At 38.5% G+C, this 11,578-nt stretch overlaps 1 protein-coding gene across 1 annotated transcript in view; it reads right to left on the bottom strand.

The window, feature by feature from the left end:
• Nucleotides 1-3,401: 3,401 nt before the first annotated feature.
• Nucleotides 3,402-11,578, bottom strand: part of dmbx1a (diencephalon/mesencephalon homeobox 1a) — a 10,953-nt gene continuing 2,776 nt past the window's right edge. The window contains exons 2-5 of the mRNA XM_008433382.2: nt 10,043-10,212; nt 8,891-9,069; nt 7,469-7,859; nt 3,402-7,066 (exon numbers count right to left, since the gene is read on the bottom strand). Of these exons, the coding sequence (XP_008431604.1) occupies nt 6,624-7,066; nt 7,469-7,859; nt 8,891-9,069; nt 10,043-10,196 (1,167 nt within the window). The 5' untranslated portion in view covers nt 10,197-10,212 and the 3' untranslated portion in view covers nt 3,402-6,623. The remainder of the gene's footprint in view (nt 7,067-7,468; nt 7,860-8,890; nt 9,070-10,042; nt 10,213-11,578) is intronic.

The following is an 11,578-nucleotide window of genomic DNA, read 5'->3' as shown; positions in this document are numbered from 1 at the left end:
TGTGTGTGTGTGTGTGTGTGTGTGTGTGTGTGTGTGTGTGTGTGTGTGTGTGTGTGTGTGTGTGTGTGCGTGTGTGTGTGTCTGAGTATTTGAGGAAGAGAAACACTGCAACCTGTTGGTCATGTGCAAAACACTCTAGCTCACTGCTCACTCTGCTGCGCAAAAATATTTGTACATACTTTGTGAAAGTACGAAAGAGTTTAACAGCCAGAACCTGGAAATAAATTCAGGCGCAGCGCCTCTTTTAAATGAGAAAAGTTTATTTTTATATCGATATGCAAAAGCCCTAAAAATTAAATAAAAATAAATAACCTCATAAGATTTATATCTCATTAAAACCAAAATATTTTTTCTTTTAAATAATAAAGTCTAAAACAGTAAAACAGCAACACCTGGATTTTTAGGTGTCATTAAAACAAGAAACTTTATCATTTTAACAAAATAAACTAATCTCACTAAAAGAACATTTCACATTAAGACGATAAAGTTTTTGTTATAACAAGACAAAACTTGTCTTGTACCGTGAAACGTAGCGACTTTTGCATCTCAGGTTTTCTCAATTTAACGAGAAACTTTCTCATTTTCATGAGAAAACGATTCATTTTTAAGCTCTAGAGTTAAACTCTCCAATACAAAAGTATTCACAATCCTGAAACATTTTCACATTTTGTGAAGTCACCACCACAAACCTTAATGTGTTTTATTAAGAGTTAATGTAATAAATTCACAAAGTAGTGCAAATCATTTGGACTGATGGCTTTTCAAGACTTTTGCAAAAATCTTGCAGCCAATTGTATTCAGAACGTCTCCAACATACCTGAATCAAATGACTGAATAACCTCATCAGCATGTTACCATGTTCTGCAGAGATCTGGTAATGATGCATTCATTAGACTGAGGTGAGTTGCAGTAGGGATGCATCTGATAGTTGGAGGGAACTGAAAACTGAAGTTTGGAAAACCTTGAGACTGGGATAGAGGTTCACTTTCAAACCATCCATCCAGAGCAGCAGTGGAACTTTAGGGAAAACTCTTTTTGTGTGCGAATGGCACAGTCAAAGTCCACACTTAAATAAAATAGATATTTTGTCAGAAGACTTTAACAGCAGGTTCACAAACAGTTCCCATACATTCTGACCAAGATTGAGCAAAACAAAGAAGAAAAGGTGGAGGAAAACAAGAGCCTGTAGATATGTGAAACTGGTAAATACACATTTTAGAAGACTTGTTTTGTAAACCGTTTCTACAGAGCACTGACTTTAGAAGGTTGAATGCAAATGCACACGTTTTATAGGTTTTATTAGGAAACCATTTGACACATTGAAATTTAGACTCAATGAATGACTGACTCAATGAATCACTGTCAAATGCAAAAAAAAGTTCAGGGGGTAGTAAATATTTTTGCAATACAGTCGCTGCATTTCTATTGACCATATCGTTGCATAATTTGACATGTTGAAAATAAATTTGCTTAATGAAAGCCCAGCAATTTCAGAAAAAAAAATATGATGAAAACATTTTATCGATGGGTTGGGGTGGGTTTATGGTTGTATTTAAATTGGTTTATTTTGCAAAACTGCAATGGAAACACTTTGTTTTCACATCACACAAGTCAAATGATCAACAACCGGATGTTACTTCTGGTGCAAACTAAGAAGAAGAACAAGATTTAAATTGTGTTTCTTATTAAATGGAAACACCACAATTGCAAAATTGTGTTGTTTTTGTCATTATCAGACTATTAACAAGATTTTGCGCCTATTTGTAACAGAAACACATCTACTGTAATGCTCTTGTCTTTATAGGTTTTACCAGCATGCAAACCAGTTTATATCCTCTTCATATTTTTTTTCCAGTATTTAGTGTCCACTGGATCAAAGTAGATGGAGATGCTTGTGCTTCTGTACACGCTGCACATGGTGGAGATGATGGAGGTTCATTCAGAGGCCTGAGTGTTAGAGATTGAAGCACCTGATCCAGCAGTGAGGCTCAACACACTTGACCCTGCAGCAGTACAATCAAGCAATCCCTGTTCAACCCCTGGGGTGTGTGTGTGTGTTTGGGGGATGGGTGTTAAGAATAGAGGGAACATTGTTATGTTCTCTGCTCCAGACCCCCATGGGAGAAAATCCTGCCATGTACCTGAACAGATTCCTCCTCTGGATAACAAGGACACACGCTTCAGATATGCATCCACACTGCGGTCCTATCAGTCACACAATCCGGACGCCCTTGGCTGAGGACACACACACACACACCCGCACACCTGCTTGTGGTGTAATAAAACACAACAAGGTGAGGGTGAGATGTTACACCAATGTTAATGCTGCTAATCTGGTGAGTTCATTATCCTCTTCTATCCGATCTTTTTGGGAAGGACTCGTTCATAACCGTCGCTAGAAGTAACCCAGCTCAGCCGCAGAGGTAAATTAGTCATTTACACACACTGAAGGGAAGCAATGCGCTTAAGGCTCATTAAATTAGAAGCACAACAAAGTCCCACTGCTGCAATAAGGCACTAATATGGAAAGTTTACTGTCAGAGGAGCAAGGTTACTGTTTTAGATGCTGTAAGGTGCATAGTTGTGTGTGTGTGATGTGGTGGGCGGTGGTCTGTACGTTTTGACAAACCATGCTGTTAAAGATATAATAGCAGCATAATCACCGCCCCAGGCTGTCATTCTTCAGGATAATGGCCTTCCTATTCCTTGGGGACGCATTACATCTCACCCCCCACTTTTTTTCTTTTTTTTTTTTTTTACATTTTCAAATATTTTGAATCTGAATCCTATTTCTTTGTGAACATGCTGTGCTTTGCTGAAAATGTTTCATATCTTTTTCTGCTCTTTCTTATAGAGTTTTTTCAGGCGTTTAAAAGTCTGTGGTTCTGTTTGCTTTGACCTGCTGATATTTAAAAACATTCAGAAATATTTTTAGGCTTTGCTGCTTTAGATGTTTAATTATTTAAAAAAGTCAAAATTATCATGAAGCTGACCTGTAAAGCTGGATGTTAAATTTCTTATTAGCCATTAACTTGTTTAGTATTACTGACAGTAAAAAATAAAGTATCTATCTGTATTCTATAAAGAATGTAGATGCTTTAACTCTAAAAGAAAACACCTGCCAATATTTCTAAATGCAGCATGTTCCACAAACAGACTGAGGTTGAAGCTCAAACACATAAAACTAATTTCCCCTTGAAAAGACGTATTTTTGAATTGAAATGAACAATCTCAACATTTTAATTGAGTGATTGATCAATATTGAGATATAATATTGATTATAAAGTCACATAGCAAGATATTAAAGGACAACTACGTTTTAAACTGATTCAGTTAGAGTGCAGCTGTGAGCGCCGCCATGTGGTGTAAATGTTCTGTACAAAACACCGCCACTACAGATCTCCAAGCAAAGCTTTTATTTGCAGTTACTTTACAACAACTCTAGTTCAAGTCTACATTATTGGGAGAAGCAATAGAAACATCTATGCAGATGATCCTGTCCTTCTCTCCTCCTCCATCAGAAATCTATTCATCACTTAAACCAGCAGAATGGACAGAACGGTGAGAGGACAGCATAAAAACGACAACAGAGTCCATACAGGGCGACACAACGGGGCTTGGCTTATTTATGCTATGAAATCTTATTCATAATTATGTTTTTTTTTTTGTTGCTACTTTTCAGTCTAGACTCATTGCACATGAACATCGTATTTGTTTATGTGTTTTTATTGATTCCCAGAAGTAAAGATGTGTATATTTTATGAATGGCTTTCAGCAAATATCACCTTAAAAGCTGGCAGCCAAAGTCCACCATCAGTTATACATCATGATAAGGAGTTATACATTACCTTACAAGTAAACATTAATAGATAGACCTTTTATGTATATCATATTTAAAAAATAACGTGCTTTTTTTTTTTACATTTGAAGAAAGAATCTTGCAGCACACATGAACTGAAAGTGGAAGAAAGACATGAGAGCCCTAATCAAGTACTTACAGTCAGTGTGGCTTCAACACAATATGAGGGGGAGGAGAGTTTTTCCTTCTTTCTCTTTACACAGGATATCGCTGAAGTCATGGCAAAAATCATGTTTGAGGTTTCCAGAGTGCGAGCTGCTTAGAATGGTATGCATGCTTATAATTGCATTTGCCCCAGCTCCCTCAGCCCTGGGCCAAGTGTAATTAAAAGCTCTTAAAATTTAGTCACTGAAATAATTTTCTCATTATCAGGCCAGCGTCTGCAGAAAGCAGCACATCACTGCACATTTAACTAGGAGATGAGTCGCTTTGAACGGTGCTGCTGGGTTTAGATGTCATCACCGTGTTGGGCCGTACAGGACTTGTGCTCAGCCACTTTACAGATCATTTTTGTCACTATTGATTTACTGTATCTTCCAAAGTGCTTTTACTTATTCATAGTATTCTTCTAAACATCGTCACAGAAACAGAGCGCATTCATTCAGAGCGCATTGTTTACATCCCTTTCAGCATAAGTCAGTGTGAAATGTGTTTCTTGTCACTTGGACTGTTGCCTCTTAGTGCATCATGTTCAGTATTATACAAGTTGTATTATTGTTGATATTTTTACAGAAGGATTTACATTTGGACGGCAGTCTGCAGCAGAAGGTGCGAGGACATGAACATCTCACCCAAGGGGACAGTTTGGGATTTTGAAGTGAGGTTCTGCTGCGAGGTTAGAAGCAATTAATATCTTACCTGTAGTTTACTGAGGTGACATTTGATGTGAATTTGTGCAACATAGATAGTCTGAATTTACCAAAAATCCAGATTAGTTGGTACTGGAGGCTGAAGCTAACAGCTAGTCCGTCAGGAGGCGCGGTCAAAGTTGTCTTTAGACAGAGTTGTCTTTAGACAACTCTGTGATCAGAGTTGTCTAAAGACAACTCTGATCACAAAAAGCATCACATAAGAATCCTTTGTCTTTTGTTGGAAAAGCTAAATATGTTGCAAATTGGAGACTGCGACATTTAATGGGATTTCTGTGTTTCATGAAATCTGTGAAATGTTCTGCAATAAATCTAGAACAAAAGCTCTGGTTTATCAAAGTATTTAGGCTTCTCATTAAAACGAGAAACTTTCTCATTACAATTAGTTACAGTTTAGTTTTTTGTTATAACAAGACAAGTTTTATATCTTGCTAAAACAAGAATGTCATAAAAATGCACTCCTCTGATAGTTTACACCTTGTTAGAAGTCATAAAGGAACTCAATGACTCTCCCTCTTCTTACTGTTTCTTCTAGAAACAGTAAGAACATCTTAAAATCCTGAGGTGTTGCTGTTCTACTAATACAACATTTCTATCACCATATTTTTGTTATAATAAGATGCATATCTTATTATAAGGAAATATTTAAATCTTATATTTAAATGTTAATTTAATTCCAAGCTCAGTTAAGTTCACTAAAGTTGAAGAAAAAAAACACCTATGCAATTACTGTTCTATTTTATTTCATTGTTTAATTACTTTAAAAGAATCATTTAAAATGCAACTATTCAATGAAACATAACAGAATTTCTCAGATAATAAAAAAGAATCTCTTTAACCTTCAAGCCGTCATCCAGTCTGCATTGTGCAGTTATTTACATTAAAGCCGATCATGATTTACGCTGGAGGACAAGGCTGGAGGCAGTGCGCCACCAATAATGCTCCTCTGAGACACATATTGAGACTGGAAGATGTAAAGCATTTCTGCTCAGAATGGCCATCTAAAACAAAAGAAAAGCAGCTTCAAAAGCAAAAAATTATTGTGTAATTAAGGGAAATCTATTTAATGGATTTTACAAGTTCTGTCTTACCTTCCTGTTGGGTGGCTATTCTGCTTTACATCTTCTGTTCTCACTATGAGTTTCACACACACAACGTCCTCCCTCCACTTCCCATGTAAATAATCAATCAATAATCATTAATTGATTATGTTCATGGGATTATTATTCTATATGAATGACATCTTAAAACATATGTGAGAATTATTTAAAGATTCAAATGTGTGTTTTCATAAAGTACTGCTTTAAGATGCTTGAATAGCTGTTGGCTTCAGCTAATCTGGATTTGTACTAAAGAGAGCAGAGATGCAGAGACTTTCTGACTGGTATTGATTTCTGGTTTTCTTTTCAGTCTGACATGCAAGTTCTGATTTCGACTGATTCCAACTTTTTATCCTAAGAACTACTTTTAAACAAGTGCATCATAGTACATGTTGTGCGTTCATGCAGTTAAAGGCCAAAACAATTCTTAGTTTTCATATTTTTATTGAATAAAAAATATATATATCAAACACCGATCAGAGCTAGTCAAGGGAAAATTTGCCGATTCCCAACTCTGACCGACTGATTGGTGCATGTCTACTAGAGAGTTATCCTCTGCTAGAAGGATATTAACTGTTTATGTCATCTTAACAAAAGCTCAGTTCTTAAAATCCCAAATGACCCGTTTTAAGTCTGATCTTCCTCGGTCCAAACCCTCCTGGCAGGCTTACTGGAGCTTTGCATGGGTGCTAGAAATCTATGACAGTCACACAGACATACAGCAGGATGTGTAGGTGTGGTGCAGGTGGAGCTTCTCGCCTTATACACAGAGCGTCAGAGCGTCTCGCCAGAGCATCAGTTGGACAGCGTGTCCAGTCCCAGCGAGGCGGCGTGCTGCTTGGCCCTCAGACGCAGGTTCTCGATGCTGGTGGTTTTGCTGTTGTGGCTGCTGAGTCCACCTGCAGCTGAGGCCTGCAGCAGCGGGCTGCTCCACACCTGCTGGGCGTGATGGGACAGAGACTGGTAGTAGGACTGGCAGGGCAGGGAGCCCAGCGGAGCCGGGGGCATGTTCACATTCACTCCCAGGTAAGGGAGCGATGATGGGGCGGTGAGGTCGAAAGCCGCCGGGTAGGGGACCAGGTTGTTGGTGGCGGCCATGTGCTGGCGAAACTGCTCCTGCAGGCGAAACAGGCTGAGGGGGGAGGACGAGTAAGAGTGGCTCTGAGAGAGAGGAGCTGCGCCGGCCAGGCCGCCGGAGGACGAGGAGGGCGTTATGGACGGAGAGACCAGGGGGGAATCTGCACAGAGAAACGAGTTCTCATCAGTTTAAAAAGTTTTTCATTAGAACTTGTTGAACCTCCCACTTTTCTGTAAAATCACCGGCTACAATTACCCCAAAATGTAGCTGCTCCCGGTATGAGAGGCTTGTCACTCAAACGCCTGAATAAGACAACCATCAGATTATCTGATGGCTGAATTATAAATACATTTAATGTAACTGTTTACATCTATCACTGCCATGATTTTTATTGACATCGCATGAACAAACTTTTTTACGTGATTTTAATTTTGTTTCTTATTTATCAGAAACACCTTAATTGCGAAATTGTGTTTTTATGACATTAGCAAAATATAGAGGAAGATTTGTGCACCTTTGTAACGGAAATGTAACTAACATGGTTTCTCTCTGTAAAACTTACCCGGTTTGGGGCTGAGCCGTTTGCAACCCGGGGAGGGATCACCCGGGGTCTCACACTTCATCTCCTCTCTGACAGACTTAGTCTCGTCCTCCTTATCGGTGGCGTTGTCCTCTGTTGCCGAGTCGCTGCCCGAATGCTCTGCGGAGGTCACGTTCAGCTCCATGTCCAGAGGAACGTGGCGGACCAGAGGAAGGTCTGTTTCCAGTGAGGAGGAGGAGGGAGAGGAGGATGATGGTGGGAGCTGGGTGTCAGGAAGAATGGTGGCAGAAGGAGGAGCTTCCTCCTTCTCGCTTCCTCCTTCCCCGGACACATCCTTCTGCTTCTGAAGCTGCTCCTTCTGCAGGCTGCGCTGCTTCTTCCGGAACTTTGCTCTGCGGTTTTTGAACCAAACCTGAAAGTTAGGACAGGAGAAGATTTTACACAAGAACAACCCAGAGCATCCTCTTCATGAGACTGACTTAGAAAGACACAGTGTCTTCAGTCAGAGACTTCTTCAAATTCACTGTAATACAGACCGCTACAGGAGGTCTTTCCTGCCCACTATATACAGCTAATAATAACTCTGAAGAATATTGAACTAATATGATATTCAACAAAATGTAATTTCCCTTTGGGATCAATGAAGCATTTTTGAATTGAATTTGAATCATGTGAAATTACAATTTCATAGAACTTAACAGAGATTATTCTATTTGACAAACATTTTTCAACGTATGTGAAATTTATGATGAAGATATTTTCATATTTTGATTTTAAAAGATTTTTTTTCCATGTTAGCCATCCTAAACAGATGTTATTTAGTTTTCTATCACAATAATCCATCTTTGAGACAGTTGAATTTTGAGCCAGTATTCACCTAAAAATTCTTATTTAAAATAATCCACCACATAAACAAGCTCAGTAAGATCCCTTAAATTCTTAAATGTTTGCAATAAGTTCTAAACCTGGGGTGTCCAAGCTTTTTGTCTGCTGGGCCAAAATTGTCAAGTGAAAAGAACTTATATTTTTAACAAAAACTTCTACTGTAGTACATTCCAACTTGATAATGTACTAAACAACTGAAGTAGCCATTTGTTTGGAAAGAGATGTGTAAACTATTGTAGAGCCAAAACTTAAGGGTTTTGCAGATTTTCCACATTAAGGGAAAGATTTGTCAGGTCCTGAAAAAATTTTAAAAATGTTGTCAGTTTGGAACAAGGCAGGATTTATGTCACTCTGGATTAGAACTGGATAGATTTTGCCCTTGCAAAAAAATGCAAAAAGTGTTTATGTAAAATAGAATTCTTTGTAGTTTAATAAGATCTCATATTTGTCTGTAATCTCTCTGAAGATAGACATTTTTAAAAATAAAAGTTTCAATCTTCATCAAGTATCTGTGCTGAATGTTGTGAACACTAAATTCCTGAGGTCATTTTTGTCTACCTGCACCCGGGCCTCCGGCAGGTTGGTGCACATGGCGAGGCGCTCCCTCATCACCACGTCCGGGTAGTGGGTCTTCTGGAACGTCTTCTCCAGAGCCTCCAGCTGCTGAGCGGTGAAAGCCGTGCGGCTCCGGCGCTGTTTGCGGTGCTGTGAGCCGTAGCGAGCCTCCAAGATGATGTCTTGAAATGTGCAGCCGTTGGAAGAAAAAACAAAAAAGGGGGCAAGTTTTATTTCACTGTGCTCAGATGGCAGATGGTGTAGTTTGTCCAGGGAAAGTTTGATTTCTTGGTGCAAAGAGGCACAGGAACCATGAGCTAATTACATTATGAATGTGTTTTTTCCTCATAGAATGAATTACATTTTTAAATCAGGAATTTCACACTAAGTTAGAGGTATGTGATAATGCATATTGATCTGATACCAAATAAATAGTACTGATAAGCACTAACTTTTTAAATTTAAGTTTGACATATCAAACTTCTGACCTTTCATTTTCTTTTTTTGTTGAATTATTCTGTTAAAATCTGGGACTTATAATTTGAACAAATTTGAACAAAGTTAATAGCTATCTATAAAATACTTATACAACATGATAAAGATAAACAATATCAAAATCAAACAAATTTGTATGGATTTTTTTCTAAGCAAAGTGCACAATGATTATCATTTCAGTGAAACAACACAAAAACTTGTTTGAGGTAGACTTGAGAAACTACAATATAGAAATAAAAAAATCAGGAGAGAATCTGAAATTAAAATATCAATCTTACCATGCTGGTATCAGTCCGATACTGATACTGATATTTTGCAACGATATGTCTACTTCTCTATGTAATACTTTAATTACATATTTATTCAAATACAGTAAGTTTGCATTTATGTCTTATGTCTATAGTATACTCAATTAAAATTTTATAGCCATCATTATTTATTTATATTGGCCACATTTAAGACAACTGTGTTTATTAAACACTGACTGTCACACACTGTTTGTGTGCGTGTTTGTGTGTGTGTGTGCGCGTGTGTGTGTGTGTGTGTGTGTGTGTGCGCGCGCGTGTGTGTGTGTGTGTGTGTGTGTGTGTGTGTGTGTGTGTGTGTGTGTGTGTGTGTGTGTGTGTGTGTGTGTGTGACAGAGAGCGTGCGCTCAATTACCAGCTAGTCTTTCGGCCAGTGTGAGCGCGTGCACGGAGGGCCGGTAGTCGGGCGCGTGCTGCGCCTGTTGAGCGGCCTGCTGGTGCAGGTTGTACATGGCGCTCAGGGAGTTCATGGCGTGCAGAGAGTAGCCGTTCACCCCGTAGTGCTGCATGATGAGAGGTCGGCACCTGCGGAGCGCAGCAGAGCAGAAGAGGAGAAGTGAGTTTTCCTGATGAGGCAAATGGCAGCAGAGAGAAGCTGCGCTTTGGACGCGCTGCGGTTGTTCCAGAGAGGAGGGGATCACGGGCTTTAACTGCGCGAGCTTTTTATTATAGTTAAATGACAGCAAGGGCTCCGGGGGCCAACACATTTTATCGTGCGCACTCAGACTAAAATGTTATCCATTAACATCCAATTATCGCTCTGTTCAATTCATTAATTATACAAAAGACTTTTAATTGGGGTAATTATAGCTCGTTCCAGTAATGAACCGTGACGGATGCTTTATTCATGAACGTATTCAGCCGTTCTCCGAGAGGCCTAAATCCTCACTGAAAGCGGCACACTGACAGATCAAGGCAGTGATGAAATGTGTTGGGAAATAATATAAGGTGATTGGTTCCGCGTCTCGGCTGTAGAACCCGCTAGCCAAACCATTTCATATCAGACTGAGATCAGATGTCAGATTTCTAAAATTTAACTAAAACTAACTCAATTTATTGGCCAATGTTATTCTTCAAATAAAACATTAATGAACAGGCCACATGAAGAATATATTAATATTTCCCGGTGTATGACAATTGTTTTATTTATTTACTTTTTTTTTTTTTGAAAGTTCAATCCAGCGTTTATTTGGTCTTGAAGCTTCAACCTTATTCACAACTACAAGTTGTTTAGATGCAAATCAAAAATATATAAACAAGTACTTTTATTAAAATTAGCCATATCAAGTGGATTTTGTTTTTACTTGACATGCCACCAAATATAATGACAATTTCTAAACTATTCATTGATTTGTTGGTGAATTTAAACAAAAAATCGTCACAATTTCAACTTCTTAACTGATGCTCGTGTTGATAAAAATCTTCTCTGATACATTTGTTTAGATCTATCAGTTTGCAGTTAATTTGAGCAAATGTGTTACAAAAGATTTTTCATCTGTTCTCAACACACTTAATGGTTTATTGTAACTGAGAAGAACATTAAATAAATGTTTTCTTTATCGGGACTGGAAATGATTTTTCTGCGCAGTGAAAATAAATAAATAAACATTAGTAATAATAATAATAATAATAATAATAATAATAATAATAATAATAATTCAGTTAAGTTAAATCTAAAATGTAATATTGTACATTGGTTTTCCATGAGTTTCTTAAGTTGTGCACGTGTGCGCGCCTGTGTGCGTGTGCACGTGTTGCCTGCAGTGCCCATTCCCAGCCTATTAAGTGGCTGCGGCGGCTGATGAATGTGATCAGAGGGCAGTGGGGAATAGTTTAATTCGCCGGGACAGAAGGTGCTTCGCTAAACATTTACTTTGCTCCCTGAAGTATT

This window comes from Poecilia reticulata, linkage group LG17, assembly GCF_000633615.1.
Source record: "Poecilia reticulata strain Guanapo linkage group LG17, Guppy_female_1.0+MT, whole genome shotgun sequence".
Lineage (NCBI taxonomy): Eukaryota > Metazoa > Chordata > Actinopteri > Cyprinodontiformes > Poeciliidae > Poecilia > Poecilia reticulata.
Note: the sequence above shows the minus strand (reverse complement) of the source record. Positions and strands in the feature narration are given on the sequence as shown.